Source organism: Poromitra crassiceps (assembly GCF_964638095.1).
Source record: "Poromitra crassiceps genome assembly, chromosome: 13".
In the NCBI taxonomy this organism is placed as follows: Eukaryota; Metazoa; Chordata; class Actinopteri; order Beryciformes; family Melamphaidae; genus Poromitra; species Poromitra crassiceps.
In genome coordinates this window covers 26958983-26977167 of record NC_139644.1, presented here as the reverse complement: position 1 = coordinate 26977167, position 18185 = coordinate 26958983, and the positions used below count along the sequence as shown (strand labels likewise).

The following is an 18185-nucleotide window of genomic DNA, read 5'->3' as shown; positions in this document are numbered from 1 at the left end:
GGAATGTTCATGTATGTGTTGTATTGATAATGAGGGTGTGTGCCCTGTGCTACATGACAGCGACCGATATGGAGCAGCCGACAACAGGAATGGAAACACGGTGAGGACGGGTGATTATCATGGTGAGTTCAAAACACCTTTTGTTTATTTAAGATGTATAACATACGAGTTTATTTCGATAAATAAATACAAATAATTAATATTTGAGATAGGCTACAGCACTATTTTAACGGCTCGTAGGCGATTATGATTATATATTTTTGTATAGCCTACATATCAAATTTGCTTCTGCTTTGACATTATAGCCTTTTATGTAACGCCAAGTAAAATTTTGTAAATTAATTTAGTAAAGATAGACGAGGAATTAATGTAAATTGTGCTGTACTTAATTTGATCTCTACAAAGTTTTTTAATGGTGAAAACAAAATATAAACACAGAAACTGCGCCTGTTATTGTTCCCTTTTTAATCACGTGATCAGTCATATGACTTTCCAGAACGATTCTATTGTCATTTGTGACCTCTTGCTTTATGTTGGCAACTGTGGACGGGTGAGGCAGTTGTAGAGTCAAGGTTTACATACATAGTCCCCTGTTGCATGAAGCTACCACAACACTACTGTGACAACCAGAAGTCAAACATGATCAAACTATCATTAATATTCCCTGAAAATCACTATGAGAATACATAAGGACAAATCTGATTAAAGTGATATGTGCAACCTCGTGCCCAGGCGGACCCAGACATGTCGGCGCAGAGTGGGGGCTACGATGTGGAGCTGTTTGTGGAAGCTCCGGACTACGACCTGATCTGCACCATCTGCCAGGGGGTCCTCAGGTGTCCAGTGAGAGCTGCATGCCACCACATCTTCTGCAAGAAATGCATTTTACAGTGGCTGAAGAGGTACTGAACATGCCTCACCACAAGCACAATATGGATCAATACCACTGGATCAGAATGTGTTACAATGATACAGTTCAACTTTAAAGGAATAGTTCACCCAAAAATGTAAATTCTGTTATCATCTACTCACCCTCATGCTAGTTAGTCCATATAACACATGGGGAGGTTGCCATCACAACTCCATAGCAGGCTTCTCCCAAACAACCGAAGTCAGAGACCAGTTCTTCAGAGTTCCAAAACGACCTCGGACTACATCATAAATTTGTGCAAATCTTACCTACAGCTGATTGATTTTCAACAAATAATGGTGTATGTAGCCTATAGGTCTTTCTATTCTGCAGTTTTTTTGTAACACTACTCAGAAGAACAGGGTTCCCATTGACTTCAGTTGTTTTGAGAAGACTGCTACAAAGTTGTGCTGGTAACCTCCCTGTGTGTTATGTGGACTGACAAATTTAACCTGTTTCATTTGGCATAGGGGTGAATAGATGATGCCATGATTTTCATTTTTGGGCAAACTATTCATTTAATCAACAGTGCAAAGTGAAGGACAGGACTAATGGTTCCTTATCCACCAGGCAGGAGACCTGCCCATGCTGCAGAAAGCCTGTTCACCAGAGCTTGATCTTTGTCATGTTCAAGCTGAGCAAGTCTATCGGACGCTTGAAGGTCAAGGTAGGAAACAGAGTTTTCGAGAACCACTGCTCACAACCCCCCAAAAAAATCTTGATTAAATTCACTGCGGTGTTGGATAACTGTTGATTTATTTTATTTTTACATGATAGTGCAGCCGTTTCGGCCACTGCCTTCCTCAGTAGCTGCATATAGCTACATGTAGTGTAACTACATAGTTACTATATGCAGCTACTGAGGAAGGCAGTGGCTGCATATAGCTAGTACATGTAGTGTAACTACATAGTTACTATATGCAGCTACTGAGGAAGGCAGTGGCTGCATATAGCTATAGTGTAACTACATAGTTACTATATGCAGCTACTGAGGAAGGCGGTGGCTGCATATAGCTATAGTGTAACTACATAGTTACTATATGCAGCTACTGAGGAAGGCAGTGGCTGCATATAGCTATAGTGTAACTACATAGTTACTATATGCAGCTACTGAGGAAGGCAGTGGCTGCATATAGCTATAGTGTAACTACATAGTTACTATATGCAGCTACTGAGGAAGGCAGTGGCTGCATATAGCTATAGTGTAACTACATAGTTACTATATGCAGCTACTGAGGAAGGCAGTGGCTGAAACGTTTGGCTGCACTATGGTCATCATGTAAAAATAAAATAAATCAACGGTTTTCCTGAGTGCGGGTCAGTTTATACTTTATTCAAGGTAGGAAACAAAATGGAAAAATCTAATATGTAGACTATTCAAAATATACCAAATGTTTCTATACAAAATGCCACAGAGTTAGTTAGGCAATCCTTATGATGTCTCTTATAAACATGTATTACTTTTTATCTGGGTTCTTCCAGTGTAAGAATGAGATCCGTGGCTGTCCGGGGACCTTCCCCCTGTCAGAGCAGTACTGCCACAGCATGAGCTGCCTGTACGAGCTCATCCCCTGCCCTTACCAGGGCTGCCGGGCACAGCTGCTCCGCAGGGACCTGGATGCCCACGCCCGCCACTGTGAGCACTGGCGCCAGCCCTGCCACATGGGCTGTGGAACGGTGCTGTCCCACCGCACACAGGGCCAGCACAACTGCTACAAGCAGCTGAGGCAGGAGTATGAGGTCAGGCAGAGGAACCACAGGGCGATCGCCACTGCTCTGCAGCGCAAGATGAGGAGGATGCAGAGCACCATGGCCCACATGAAGAGGCAGATCGGGCTGATCTGCGAGAGCCTGGAGGTGATGGATGACCTGCAGGAGGTGGAAGAAGAGGACCAGGGAGAGACCAGTGGCAGTTCCACCGCGACAAACTGAACAGCAGTTCCTGATGGATGTGCCAAGCTGCTGTTGGCTGGTCATGCTGTTTATCATTTTAACATGTGTATCATTTCTTTGAAGGTGTGTTTTTGATGATGTAGGTATACGATTGGAATGGTTGAATTTGTAACAAGTTTTCTCCCGTTGCTTTGTCTATTTTGTAAATAAAGTAGTAAACAGTACACTGTCATCATTGCCCTTTTTAATCTGTAGGCCTATTCAAGAGAACAGCAGCTATTATAGACCACGTTCTCAAAGTGGGATCCAGGGACCCCCAGGGGTCGTTGAGGGCATTCCACGGGTCCCGAGTAAATTGATGAACTGTTAAACTTCATTATTTAAGTCACAAGAACAATTATAGAATAGAAAATAATTGCTATTTTGATCATAGTTTCACCTACAGTACAGATAGTCATGGAGTTATGGACAAAATCATCTGACAATAAAGAAATCTTCTCAGGTTTGGGTCCAAGAGACACAATATTTTTAAATGGGGGTCCGTGGCCCTAATGTGGAAGGGTCCTTGATATGAAAAAGGAGAATCACTGATGTAGACCATGAAGGTCTTTTGGGATGATGACGTTTGTATATGCATTCATGTTGTAATGAAATTCACAGATGACACCAAGAAAACTAGCTCATTCATTCTTAAAGGAAATCTAAAACAAGAAAAGTACATTAATATCTGACCAGGATAGTATTTGTTCAGTATTTATGCCTAGCTATTCCAGACTCAGTTATAAAAAGAATTCGCTGCACAGAACAGAACGGACTGTGGTATAAACTCTGCCAATAGAGGCGCTAGTCGTCTCATTCGCTGTATGGAAATATCGCGATGACACTGTCAGATAAAACCGGGCGGAACTTTTCTCCGGCCTTCTTCCTGTTATACAGATCACGTAAGTGTAATACGGACTCGTTTTCCCCCATCAAAATCTTCAATTATCTCAAGCATCGCTCCACAAAATATGTTAAATATAGTGATAAAGTCACTGTCGAACATAGTTAAGCAAAGCAGTTTATATATTGATTAACATTGAAGTGAGATTAGATGATAATTGGACATATTTGAAGAATTATCCTCAGCCTTGAATATGGCGGCGATGCTCGTGTTCTTGCGAGAAAGAGACTGGTAAATACCAGTTGTCTGGTTCAGAGCTTGGTTATGTACTAATATTTTCATGCATTTATTATTCTGCAGCAAATGGCGGACGACGCCGGTGGTAGGGGAGGTTTTCGCGGAGGCTTTGGTGACCGTGGCCGGGGACGCGGTCGTGGACGCGGCAGAGGCCGTGGTAGGGGCCGTGGAGCCAGGGGCAAGTCCGAGGACAAGGAAGTACGTTTCTCCACATACTTTTATTATGCCTTTGGTTTGCATGTCAATAAGAGGTCCGGATAACGCTTGAAGCTGCTCTGACTCGCACATTTCAAAAGCGATGTATGCTAAAACGCAATGCTAATGGAGATGCTCTCTCCTCCAGTGGGTGCCAGTCACTAAGCTGGGCCGTCTTGTCAAGGACATGAAGATCAAAACCCTGGAGGAGATCTATCTGTACTCCCTACCCATCAAGGTAAGCAAAGCAGCATCTTAAGAACCATTGGAAGTTTGAAACACTGGGCTGCTAACTGTTAGCCGAACGAAATGAAATGTGAGTTCACGTGACCGGCTGGTTTACCAGGCTAGCTAACTGTTAAAATATTACCCTAATACTGTACTTAGAAAAAGGCTTACAGAAGGGGGTGGTCTGGACCTTTCACGTCATTCCCCTCTCCCATGTCTGCCTATCTCTACTGCAAAACATAAAAGGCGAAATCTGTTTGCGCCTAAAGTTCAATGAAATCATATAATCGTCAGTTGCCAGTTAAATGTTAGTGTGGTCTTGAAGAATCTGAATACTGCTCAACACCAGGAAATCATTTTAGCAGAAGCATAGGAAAAGTGTTCCTTTTTCATATGTGATGGAATATCAAGTGAAGTGCAGATTTAATGTACAAACAAGATGTTTTATTGCATATTTCAGTGACACAATGTCACTGGCATACACATGAGGAAGAGTATACAGCCCCACACCAGACAATGGCATCAATTACTTGAGACACAGACAAAATTAAATGCAAGGTGTGATATACCTGGTTAAGTAAGAAAAACTTTGTAGATAGAGAGTAGAGTCCGCACTCTGCTGAACAAGATGTCTCCCAGACGGATAGATTTATTGATTTGATGTTTCGGTCTCACACGACCTTCTTCAGAATGAAGCAGGAAATGACACGGTACTCACATATATGTGTAAGGGATCATGTATATTGAGGCGGTGATTACGGGGGAAATAATGACCGACAGGTGATGATTCACCTGAAGGTCATTATTTCCCAGTAATCACCGCCTCAATATACATTATCCCGCTTAGAACATGGCCTACAACTAAATCATTCAATAATCTGACAAAAATAATTATTCAAATAGATTTTTTAATAGCGTTTTCAACGACAAAGCGGTTTCATTCGTAATTGGCACACAAGACACCACAGCTGCAACTGGTTGGCCTAATTAGTAGTGTTTGCTGACAAAAAGCTCTTATCAACTGATTAATCCAGGTGTGGCAGAGCAGCGGTCGGTTGTCGAGAAATAATGACCGGTGAATCTTGGTGATTGACCAATCAGAATCGAGTATTCAAGAGAGCCGTGTTCTAAATATATATATATATATATATTATATGTATGTTACACCAATTGGCAGAGAGAAAATAAGTCAGGTGAAGACAATCAACCAGAGTACATCATGCTCGATACAAAAATAAATCATAGTAAGACAATCCCACTATAAAAAGTACAATATGAAAATAAGTAGAAGAGTATATATAAAATGATACAATATAAAGACTCAGTGTAGAAATAGTAAAATAGAAATACATACACTCACATGTGTATACAGATTGGTGCCAAGTGTAATAAGTTGTACAAAGTACACAGTAGGCTACACATCACAATTTAATAGATAATCTGGGGTAAAAAATAAATAAAGGCCCCAATCAACTACACTGGACTGGATGTGCGCGCTCTACTCTCTTTTGTACTAAGTAAGAAAAACTTGACATTTGTGATTGTTTCTCTATTTCTGTATTTGTCTTCCACTATTGATGTGCCCGCTGCGCTGCATATTTGCACTAAGTCAAATTCCTCATTTGTAATCCGATTACTTACTGTGGCTATTAAAGTGAATATAGAATCTTGAAATTCGTGGGAGTTGCAGTTCTCCTAAATGCTTTGCGTTGGTTTACAGGAGTCTGAGATCATCGACTTCTTCTTGGGCTCTGCTTTGAAAGATGAGGTGCTGAAGATCATGCCTGTCCAGAAGCAGACCAGGGCCGGTCAGCGCACCAGGTTCAAGGTGAGGTTTAGGACTCATAATATGGACTTCCTCCTGGCTGTAGCACTGATGGTCCAAATGTGACATTGCCCACCTGTTCTGCATGGTTTGTTGACTTCCTGTGTCATGTTTACAGGCTTTTGTTGCCATTGGTGACTACAATGGCCATGTGGGCCTGGGGGTGAAGTGCTCCAAGGAGGTGGCCACAGCCATTCGTGGTGCCATCATCTTGGCCAAGCTGTCCATCGTTCCTGTCAGGAGAGGCTACTGGGGTAACAAGATCGGCAAGCCCCATACCGTGCCCTGCAAGGTGACCGGTCGCTGCGGCTCTGTCCTGGTGCGTCTCATCCCTGCCCCCCGTGGTACCGGTATCGTGTCCGCCCCTGTGCCCAAGAAGCTGCTCATGATGGCTGGTATTGATGACTGCTACACTTCTGCCAGGGGCTGCACTGCCACCCTCGGCAACTTTGGTAAGATCGCTCTGCTGGTCTTGGCCAGGCTTGACTAGTCTTGATGCACATGTCAATACCTTTTTTTAGTGAGATTTCTCCTCGCTCTGCTCAGCTTCACCTCTCCAGTGGTGTAGTTGTCGTTATCAGGAGAGAAATAAATGAGTATAGTAATGCACGGCAGAAGGACTATTGTAGTGGTCTTCTCTGTTCCCCTTTTCTGTGCTCGACATCCTGTCCTGTGAGACTGCAGCACTGGTAAATTTGGTGCTTCGCTTCATCCTAACTTCGACTTGTTTTGTCTCCCCCTCCAGCCAAGGCTACCTTTGATGCGATCTCCAAGACGTACAGCTACCTGACCCCTGATCTCTGGAAGGAGACTGTCTTCACCAAGTCTCCCTACCAGGTCCGTACCAAAGGCCAATAATGTCTTGCACTAATTTTAAGATGAGGTTGTGGTGTATTATGTAACTAAAAATTATTGATTTGTGTTGCAGGAGTTCACTGACCATCTTGCCAAGACTCACACCAGGGTGTCTGTGCAGAGGAACCAGGCTGCTGTCCAGGCCGCTCCTTCCTAAACTCTTTTGTACAGTGGATTCATTGAATAAAACGTTCAGTAACTCCACTATAAGCAGTCTTCTCTTGATTTTATGGATGTTTTCTATACTATGAAGATGCTGCCTTAAGTCAGGTGTTCCCAAACTTCCATACCAAGGCCCCCCAAATAGCATTAGCCTTTGGCTGCGGCCCCCCATTGCAAGATGCATTTAAAAACCCATTGACAATACTACTGAAAATGTCAAATCACTTCCATACAATCTCAGAATATCCCTTTATTATATCCTAGAAATTACATTTGTATCTCAAATCTTTTGCTTTTCATTATAAACATTGTCCCAGTCTAGACTACTATATTACCCACACCAGGGGTAAAAGGGAATGAATGTGTTGACTGGCAGGCAATTAGACAGCTGGGTATGGCAAATGTGTGGAAGGAAAGGATTCTAAAACATAAAAATATACATTTGTTACTGTGTAGTATTAACAAATGTAAGTGAATTATTTCATTCACCATGAATATTTTAAGCATGAACATTAATTTGCTTAGTGCCCCCACTTTTGATAGCCACTGCCTTAGGTCATGACAGAGCAGTTATCAGAAGAACTTAATTCTATAATTAAAACTACCCTTTTTGCTGGGGCTGGACCCCACTTTTGCGAACCACTGATCTGGAGAATGAGCAAATGTTAAGTTACCGGCGGATGTATTTATCAACGAACAGCTGTGGTGTATTGAAGTTAGTGTGGAGGACGTACAACTGGTAGGCTTTTGTACAGCAAGAGTGGTAGGTTAAACATTTTTTTAATCAATGCAGGGTGAAAATACTACACAATAGACAATACCATGATTTCTCCCATAAATTTATTTTACATTTATTACACAAGGGACAGACAAAGCATTTCAGAAGAAGAGTAGTGTTCTTAAGCCTCTTGAGCTTGAGCTGCCATCATCCTTTCTTTCTGCTTCATTAGACACTTCTTTCCGCTGGCATATGCTCCCAGGTCTCCATCTGGAAAGTGACAGGTCATGAATTCAACAATTAATTCCAATGATATCCAAGCTGAACTTTCAAACGGGCTATGAATGAAAAAAAACATTTTAGATCAAATGTCTGTCATTCATTTCAATGCGATTCTAACTAATTTGCCGTTCGCTGACTACACCAGGGTTCCCCCGGTCATGGAAAACCTGGAAAAGTCATGGATTTCAAAGTCTAATTTTCCAGCCCTGGAAAAGTAATGGAAATGATGTTGTGTTTTGTTGTACTAGGTTGATTCCTAGGGTAGAGACTCCGGAGATGATGCGCCATGGCTGCAGTCATGGAAATCGCCCGCTCTGCGGGCTCCCAAAATCATGACTGACAGACACACACCACTCACCCACCTAGGCACCATTGTGCAACTGTGCCATCAGCTCATACTACATCACAGTTGCTCGAGTGACATCACAACAATAGAGCTCAACAGGCACGTGACTTTTCGTGACGTAATTTGCCCCGGAAGTAAGTTCCGCATTCATTTTCTCCATAGACATTTTGATAAATCCTTATATAACGAGTTTTAAGGCTTGAACAAGCCAACCCGTGACCTACTGAATCGTGGTTGACCATAAAACATTCGAAAAAATAACAGGAAAATAAATTAAAAATGTAACGTTATTTTTTGTGATTATTACTACAGTGGTCAAATAAGACACCTCTTTATATTGAATTTTAATGCTTCTTGTATTTTATATTAATATTTTTATGGAAAATTCATGTTTTATTCAAATTGCTTCCAGGGAATGTGATGCAGTGACTCTAAAGCACTAAATCCAATATAAAAACGTGTGTCCTATTTGCCAGTGTAATAATTTCTGGTATTGATTCACTGCCTCACATTACATGGAAATTCTATTATGGATCCTTGAAAAGTTTTTTTTTTTTTTTTCCATGAACATGTGTGGGAACCCTGTAACCTGTGCAAGAATGCATCTTTAATTGTGGGGTTACATTACATGAGGAACATTTAGTAAGCCATCATTACCACATTCAGTGAGTACTGTGTGGAACATTGTCTAAGGATTCTTGAATAGCAGCAACTTGGAGAACACCAAGTAAGGCCCACATTTTCTTGCTATTGCGCCACACACTCCAGTTCTTCCAGCCAGTCAACAGTTGGACTACTTACAGCGTAACTGGAAGGCGTTGGTCACCTCGCTGAACTGCCGCAGTTCCTTGCCACAGTTCTGATGGTAGCTATGTCCTTCCCTCTGCTGGCAAGCCCTCATACGCTCCTGGACCACCTTCACTATCTCCTGGTCCACCTTACTGAGGAGTGGAGACAGCAGCACAAATATGACACTATAACTCTCTGTAGGTATTCCGTGTCTGGCTCAACGGCACTTAAGCAGGGCCGAAGCTTGCCCTCATGAGAGCTGGGCAGACTCCCTACTCACAATGTCACACTGTTGCTTGCCAACGATCAAGGGGTAACAAGACACATGTATCCTTATGATGGTGTATGCAGTTTCTTTGTCTATTGAAAGTCTTCCCTATGACAACAAAATCTTGAACACTTAATAGAGCACTCGATAAAAAATAATTAGTTATTACACAAAATTGTTTTCTAAATACATAAGAGGTGCTTAGCTGTGGCTGGCTGTCATATATTTCACTGACGCACAATACAAACTAATGCTAGTGCTGTAATGGAGCATCAGCCAGCAGCCGTTTAGCTCCAGGAGGCTAGCTTACATGGAAGCACCAGCTCTTTATTGCAATTCACCATTAACACAAAAAATAAGAAGAGTTCCTTACTAGTCTCTCCTCCATTGCATCTCTGCCTCATAGCAGCAGACGTAGTCTCCCTCCTCGCACTCCGTCAGATCAGGAACACGGCGGAACTTCTGGTGGTAGTAGACGGACTTGTTGTTAGCTCGGATGCTGTCAACCACACCTGGGTGAAGGGAAAGGCACTGTTCAGTGGCATAAGGGCTTGCCAGCTTTTGCTAACACGCTTTAAACCACCTGGATTTTGTTGTTGCTACTGCTGCTGCATGACGATAACCTGGCAGAACCAATGGATGATGCTAACCCAAGGTAGCTAAGGACGGTTAGCCTGGCGTGCCTACGTGCGTCTATTGTCCTATGAATGAGTATCAATGCATTTTGTAATATTGTGCAAGTGACAGTACCGTTAATACCTTAGGGTAATGCCAACAATACTAGCAGTAACTGTTAGCGCTAGTGTTGTGCTGCTAGCCTGTTAGCCCACCTCTGAATGTGGTGACAGGTAGGTCCACGGAGTAGTAGAATAGTTTAGACACGATCAGGGCTGGATTTGGCAGTGCTGTCAGTTTATCCACAGCTGGGGTCTGACGAGGAGGCTCTGGATACGCGTCTTTATCGTAGTCTGCAGGCATTTTGCCTTATTTTGGTGAAGACCCACAGAAATCCTACAGTTCGACCTCGACTCCTCTCCTTTCGAGGTAGCGCATGCGTAGAAGACTTAACATGGCGAATTAGAGGTCAACCGATTTCAATATTAATTCATTATGGTTTTACGTTACTCTGTCATAATTTAGAATTATCGTACTGCGAAGTTTTGTTTTAAATTAGTAACATTAGCCCATCTCCTTTCTTTCTCGTGCTTTTCTTTTTTACATAAAGGTCGAAGGTAAAAGGTCACCGTTGTAGCTGTTGTACCATGGGAACTCGGTAGGTGGTGGTCATGTGGTGGTAGAACAATCTTAAAGAACTAATAAGCACAGTACAAACAGCCACATGCCGATTTTATTTTATTGATGTTCAATTTGGAGCACTGGACAAAGATTAGAGATATACAAACTTCCAGAACACTGACTGTACAGATTTTTGTTGCTGAGATAATGCCAATTGGCCTTTTTCACTTCCCACCCATTGGCTTATTGCACCTGTGTTACTTCCTGCCTTTTAGGCACAAAATGGGTGAATTGGGTGGATGCCAGTCATAATGCAACAGTGTGGCCTTTGGCTATGTGTGACCTGGGACACAGTAGGCTATATGTTTAGTGTTTGTGCATTGAAACCGATTGGAACATAAACCTGAAAACTGGTCTTCCCATTATGCTACATTTATAACACTACTTATATTCTTATTCTAAATTTCACTTTTTGAGTGATACAAAGACAACCATGACCATGCACCCCAGGCCTACCAATATTTACCAGTTGACAAGAAGTTTTTGTTGCATATTATTCAGTTGGGAAAATCCTCTCCTGCTGAGTATTTTGACCAAGGCAGATTATCCGAAAAGATCCAGTCACCAGTGACCAGAGAGGCCATTTACACCTGGCATTAACATGCGTTTTCTGCCATCAGATTGCAATCAGATTGTGCTTGACCACTTGAAAGTACAGGTGTAAATGCCCTAAGACACATTGAAGATGCATCCATCTGCAATTGATTGCAATCTGATCGGCCAAACCACCTCCGGAGGTGGTCAGGGATGCATTGTGTACACATTGAACACAAGTGTAAATGCAATGTGTCCTCTCAATATAGCAATTTTATACGGATTGAGAGGACACCCATTTCTGCAATCAGATTGCAATCTGATGGCAGAAAACACGTTAACGCCAGGTGTAAATGGAATCAGGCTAATGTGGTCAAGCACAATCTGATTGGAATCTGATGGCAGAAAATGCATGTTAATGCCAGGTGTAAATGGCCTCAGAATGCTACTGATTTGATCCTTATTGCTGACAGATAGGTTAGGGTTCCAACTGTGAGATGTCTGGTAGTATGTCTATGGTGCCCACCAACAATCAAAGCCTGACTCTTCACCCCAGAAGAAGTCAGACAGTACGCCTACCAACACTACTGAAATACCCCTTGAGTGGGGTACTGAACCCCAAACTGCTCTAGTTTGTTGGGAAATCTGCACTCTTCATAAAGGTTTGTACAGGCCAGGTGTTATCCTGCATACCTTCATTCATCCTACATAAGAATTAGTGTACTTAGGCTAGTTGTATGTGGCAGTACACAATTTATCAGAAATAAATTAACTTTCAATATAGATGACTATACTATACTATAGCCTACTGGTCTAATAATCTTGGTGTTGCAATTCTTCAAATGCTTAAGTATATGCCAGTTGAGGAAAGCTATTGTCTATTATAATTGCAGCCTTTTACATGATCACATTTGGAACATTTTACTTGGGTGAATGTCATGTGATATCAAAGCCTAGATATTGGTCATGACTCATGCTAGATTCTTGGTTTCAGCAACTACTGTAAATCTAGAAAAGTAACCACTGGGAGGTGCAAATAACACTGTGTCTCTCTGCCCCAGTGCTCCCTACAGATGGTTCCTCTTCACGGGGCCTCCCCAACACCCAAGACACATGGGTGCACCCCTTCGCTCCTCCTCCCATGTCCTCCTGTCAGGACTTGGCAGCAAATGCCTTCTTTGAAAGCGAATACGTCTCCTTAAGTGCCAGCTACCAAATTAGAGACGCACCATGACCCTTGGATCAGCACTTGCTCCTCTCTCTTTCTGTCCCTCGCCTGGAGAGCGCACACAGACATGGTCAGTGCTCCTCCTGTTTTGGCCTCTTTTCTCCTCTAAAGGATATGTCAGTGTCCACTTTTGTCTGTCTTTGTCTTCTATATGTGTTGTTGCATGTGTGTATGGTTTATGTCTGGCTATTTGGGATTTGTAACGGTAGATGAAGTGTGTTGAGAAGTTATCTTGTCATGGCTGCCTCGGCCACGTGCAATGCTGAAATGGCGACTACTTTTTTGGAAGGCATCCCAACAACTTATGAGTTTTATTCTTCTTTGTTGTTTTTCCCAGACTGGATAATCTTCCAGCTGTTTGTTTCTTTCTGAATCACAAGAAACTGAAACCCTATGTTTTTAGAAATCCAAACTGAAAACACAAACACCTGTCCTGATTTAAAGGCAACAAGTCTAAAGCCTAACTGACTTGATTGCATAATTAAATATCCTTTACAGTAGACATTCGGTTCTATGTTTAGTAGCACACATTTTACTTATCATTCGAGTATTTGAATGTGTGACGTGAAAGCTCTACGACGCGAGTCACCAAACACAGTTGTTGACCAAGTTTGACCACAACATATGCCATTTCTTATTCGTCTACAACCAGTAATTTGATATGTGGGGACTGTCTTGAGTGTAGGCAATGACAACTTCCTTCTGAGTGATTTAAGGTTAAGGCGACTTGATACTTCTTCAGTAATAGACAGGGAAGGCATGCAGCCACATGTGCACTGGTGGCGCTGCCATTAGGCACACAGTGATGACTATCTAATATTCAAAATATTCTACCGATCGACTAACCTACCGGTATGTGGCATAAACACACTGTGGGTACACACGATCAATGGATGGATGAATAGCTGGCTGGACAGTGTAGTAGAGGGATACTTTACATATTAAAGTTTGGGTTTGATTTTCACGGGGGTGTGTGAGTAGTTATCGTCTCTGTGTGGGTCTGTCTCCCTTCCAGTCTCATCGTAAATTCCATGCCCCCCGCCACGGGCACCTGGGCTTCCTGCCCCACAAGCGTAGCAAGAAGCACAGGGGGAAGGTGCGCTCCTGGCCCAAGGATGACCCCAGCCAACCCGTCCACCTCACTGCCTTCCTGGGATATAAGGCAGGCATGACCCACACGCTCAGGGAGATGCACCGCACTGCCCTCAGTATGTACCACTGGACCGGGTGTCATGGATGCACGGGAGGGTTGGGATGAAAACTTGACTGTTAAATGTGTTCGCCTTGTAGTTGGTAGGAATGTTTCAATTCAAACCCACAGTGTTTTCATTTAATTTCATGCACCTTTTTAGCTTGTGAAACTACCAATATGAACCATTTTGACACTATTATAAGATGGCTCACACCATATATTTACTATGTTGTGGGTTGAAACCCAGCCCACAACCTATGTTACATGTCATCCCTCTCTCCTGACAATTGTTTTTCTGGGATGTGCCATTACGGAGTATTGATAGATACCAATAGTACTCTAGGTCAATAACAACTGTCCATCCATGTTTCTCCAACAGAGCAATCAAAACGAGAGGGGGTGGAGGCGGTCACTATCATCGACACGCCCCCAATCATCGTGGTGGGGATTGTGGGATACATTGACACTATGCGTGGCTTGCGTTCCTTCAAGACCATCTTCGCAGAGCATCTGAGTGACGAGTGCAGGCGCAGATTCTACAAAAACTGGTGCATACATCCCATATACCGCAAATTCATCACGGGATTCTTTATCATCTTGCTGACATTCTGCATTAATTCGTGCATTCTGGTTGCCACTGTTGTTTCACATATCTACATTTGTTTGTGTTTCAGGTCCAAGAGCAAGAAGAAGGCCTTCAGCAAGTACAGTAAAAAGTGGCAAGATGAGAATGGTAAGAAGCAGCTGGACAAGGATTTTGCTCAGATGAAGAAATACTGTTCAGCCATCAGGGTTATTATTCATTCCCAGGTAAGCAAGCATTTATTGTTCAGAATGATAGACTACTCCACTAATACTTCACAATAAGCCTTACTTCTTAACCATTAAAGTCACAGCAAAATGATTATGATACTAGCATGTGATTTATTTTCTCATCTAACTTTCAGAAAGGTAATGCAACAATTGTCTCAGCCTGTTCTAACTAACTCGATATTACCATGTTATATGCCTGCTCTCCTCTCAAATTGGTCAGGTCCCATTGGTTAGTCGGCATTGATTGACAGCCAAATATACCCCGCCCATCTCCCCTCGTCTCACTGTGTGTGAGGAGCACCCGAGTGTGGCGTTTCAAATGGCAGTTTAAAAATAGTCCTCATGGCAGAACCTGACTGCTCACGCAAACTCCGCCCAGGGGGAAACCTTTATGTTGGCAGTAAACACTATCAAAATCAGTTAAACACTATGATCATGTCTCGCAGGTGTGAGATGTAGCAGTGGGAGTTATGAAGATGTACTTTTAAATAGAGCATAATGTTATGCTGAGTCATGAACAGACAGGGCTGGGGGACACATTGTAACCACAAGTTCAGAGGCAATCTTGAATATTGGCTGTGAGGCAAAAATTCAAACAGGGACAATTTACAGTGAAAAGGGTCCTGAAATGACTGGAAATTAATATAATTTAGTAATGAAAATAGCACTGTGTGTTCTGCACTGTACTTCCGTCTGTGTCTGTTCGTGGCTTTTCAATCTCACTAAGCAAGAACATTGTGGCTTTACTAGACTTCTGGACATCTGTTACTTATTGATTACTGGCTTCACAGGTCTGTCTTCTCCATTTCTCCTTCCTCCCTCCTCCAGATGCGTCTGCTGCCCATCAAGCAGAAGAAGGCCCACATCATGGAGGTGCAGCTGAACGGGGGCAGTATCTCAGACAAGGTGGATTGGGCGAAGGAGCGCCTGGAGCAGGCTGTGCCCGTCTCTTCCGTCTTCTACCAGGATGAGATGATCGACGTAATCGGTGTCAGCAAAGGCCATGGCTTCAAAGGTAGGACTGGGGGAATGCATGCTACTCTTGTGCCACGAAGTTGCTTAGTTATAGTGAATCTCACCGAGCTGGGCGAACAGGCATTTGTCCAAGGGCATCTCAGTCCAATGACTTGTGTACTTATCGCTTGTCCTGTTATCCATACTTGGATCTATGAATACATCACACAATCAGTCAATGTAACCTTTGCCCTTTATGTTGCTAGGAGTGACAAGCCGCTGGCACACCAAGAAGCTGCCCAGGAAGACCCACAAGGGTCTGCGGAAGGTGGCCTGTATTGGAGCCTGGCATCCGTCCCGTGTGAGCTACACCATTGCCCGTGCTGGTCAGAAGGGCTATCACCACCGTACTGAGCTCAACAAGAAGGTTAGCTACACGCTGGTCAAGTTCACCCACTTACGCTCTAGTTTGAATACACTCAATCACTTGAAAGATGCTCATCAAACTTGTCAAAAGTTCTCCCTAAAATAAATCTATATTGCTCATTCTGGATTCTGAAAATATATCAAGTATTATTTGTGAACACTTGTATCTCCCCAGGTCTACCGTATTGGTAAGGGGATCCACATCCAGGATGGAAAAGTGATCCGTAACAATGCCTCCACTAGCTACGACACCACCCAGAAGGCCATTACCCCCATGGTACTGCAGGCTTTCTACAACAAAATGCCAATAGGCATCAAATAAAGGAACAAATTGATTATCTAGCAAAATAAAATAAATCTTGAATACTTATTCATCATTCATCTTCCATTCCTTTTTTCCCCCTCTCTTTCAACCCTCTTTTTTCACTGGGCACGGCGGGGGCATGCAGGGAAGCTTCCCCCACTACGGTGATGTGAATAATGACTTTTTGATGTTGAAAGGCTGCGTGATCGGCCCCAAGAAACGCGTTCTCACCCTCAGAAAGGTACAGTATGATTTGGAGTCTCACTGGTAAAACAATTCCTTATATGTACTTAAAAATGCATAGAATGTGTATGGTAGCAAAATACTGACATTTAATTTGCTATAAGTAAAAACAGACTTTTTCAGCACATTGTTGCAGGAACCAAATGTGTGCATCTTTGTGTGTTCCTCCTCCCCCCAGTCTCTGCTGGTGCACACATCTCGCAAATCCAAGGAGGAAATTGAACTCAAGTTCATTGACACCACCTCCAAATTTGGTCACGGGCGCTTCCAGACCGCTCAGGAGAAGAGGGCGTTTATGGTGAGTTGAGAACATTAGGGTTTCTGTGTGTGTGTGTGTACGCGCGTGCACACGTACGTACACACACACACACACACACACACAAACAAACGTGCGTGCACTTCAATTGGGGCATGTCAGCTTGAGTGAGTAATGTCTATCAGGGATCTATTTTTCTGTGTCTCCTATGTTGACTTGATCCCTGCTCAGCAGTTGTGAACTAGTTTGACCTCTGACCTTTGACCCTGGTTTACCTGCAGGGGCCACTGAAGAAGGATGCCATGAAGACACTGCCAGAGCCTCTGCCAGAGGAGGCCTAACAGAGTGGATCACACACTTCTCACACACACACAATACAATTGTGTTCCCAATATATAGTTTGTCCAAAAGGTTTGTGCAAATGAGTTGTATCTGCATTTGTAAATTAGAAATCCAAGTTTGGTTTGATAAATAACTTTCATTATTTGTATGCAGTTGAAGTTAATTTCTTAAAATAAATTCAAAGCAATAAACAGTTATTTATTGTTCACTGATAAATCCATAAGGACATTTACAATGTCAAAAAATGACATGCACCAAGACAGCTTGAGCTGAACAGAAGTCAGGTACAACACTGAGAACAATTCATTGCCATCTCCATGGTTTTCACAGATTCTAGACTCTTCAAGCAGCAACTTTTCAAAATAGAAGTAATCAACAGCGCTCTTTTCTTACATGCGCAGTGAGATGTCATCTCCAGGAGTTCAAGTAGTTCAGGCAGCTGGATTCGTGAGCTCACGAACGATAACGTGAGAAATCCATCTTGCCGCGCTGCCAGATATGCATTTGAATGTCCCAGCAGTGGGCTGGACCAATCAGTGTCGAGGCAGCTATGGGCGGGATGTAGCTGTGACCACAGCGAGAAGTGAGCGTGTGATAGACATATGCTTCATCCAATCACCTGCCAAGTATTCTTTGAAAGTACCTGCCCTTTTCCAAACAGATTCCGACAACGCGTTCCCAGATGGTTCTGTATAACAAACATCCATCCTTGCATCTTTTAAACAAAGTTTACCTCAAATGAAAAGTTCCCTCTTGAAAAAACTGTTAAAATAATGTGCGTTCACCAATGTCTTTTGTGGAGTTCACTGCTCTTCAGCAGTAGGGGGCACTACAACATCAGCCTCACAGATCCCAGGTCAGTGCTGCTCTGTGTGCCTGTAGCACCTGTGGGCATCTACCCTCTGCTGGTTATGATGAACACACACAGGGGGGACACCGTGCCCGT

At 43.0% G+C, this 18185-nt stretch overlaps 4 protein-coding genes across 4 annotated transcripts; 3 read left to right on the top strand and 1 right to left on the bottom strand.

Annotated features, from left to right (window-relative positions):
- Window positions 1-29: 29 nt before the first annotated feature.
- On the top strand, window positions 30-2842 carry rnf151 (ring finger protein 151; the record flags this gene model as incomplete). The annotated part of the gene is made up of 4 exons (XM_083650007.1): window positions 30-35; window positions 733-902; window positions 1481-1577; window positions 2393-2842. The coding sequence occupies 4 exons, from the start codon at window positions 30-32 to the stop codon at window positions 2840-2842; spliced, it is 723 nt and encodes a 240-aa protein (XP_083506133.1).
- An 879-nt stretch (window positions 2843-3721) lies between these two features.
- Window positions 3722-7290, top strand: rps2 (ribosomal protein S2). The gene is made up of 7 exons (XM_083649384.1): window positions 3722-3744; window positions 4047-4181; window positions 4327-4416; window positions 6127-6234; window positions 6350-6683; window positions 6977-7068; window positions 7160-7290. The coding sequence occupies exons 2-7, from the start codon at window positions 4050-4052 to the stop codon at window positions 7241-7243; spliced, it is 840 nt and encodes a 279-aa protein (XP_083505510.1). The 5' UTR covers window positions 3722-3744; window positions 4047-4049; the 3' UTR covers window positions 7244-7290.
- Window positions 7291-8083: 793 nt separating this feature from the next.
- Window positions 8084-10698, bottom strand: ndufb10 (NADH:ubiquinone oxidoreductase subunit B10). The gene is made up of 4 exons (XM_083649004.1): window positions 10482-10698; window positions 10025-10163; window positions 9396-9535; window positions 8084-8236 (listed from the first exon to the last, which is right to left on the bottom strand). The coding sequence occupies exons 1-4, from the start codon at window positions 10627-10629 to the stop codon at window positions 8148-8150; spliced, it is 516 nt and encodes a 171-aa protein (XP_083505130.1). The 5' UTR covers window positions 10630-10698; the 3' UTR covers window positions 8084-8147.
- A 2063-nt stretch (window positions 10699-12761) lies between these two features.
- On the top strand, window positions 12762-17347 carry LOC310787466 (large ribosomal subunit protein uL3-like). The gene is made up of 10 exons (XM_083648899.1): window positions 12762-12779; window positions 13725-13917; window positions 14281-14449; window positions 14576-14711; window positions 15543-15729; window positions 15935-16095; window positions 16270-16371; window positions 16544-16639; window positions 16820-16939; window positions 17179-17347. Exons 1-10 carry the CDS (start codon window positions 12777-12779, stop codon window positions 17236-17238), a joined length of 1227 nt encoding a protein of 408 aa, XP_083505025.1. The 5' UTR covers window positions 12762-12776; the 3' UTR covers window positions 17239-17347.
- Window positions 17348-18185: the final 838 nt, after the last annotated feature.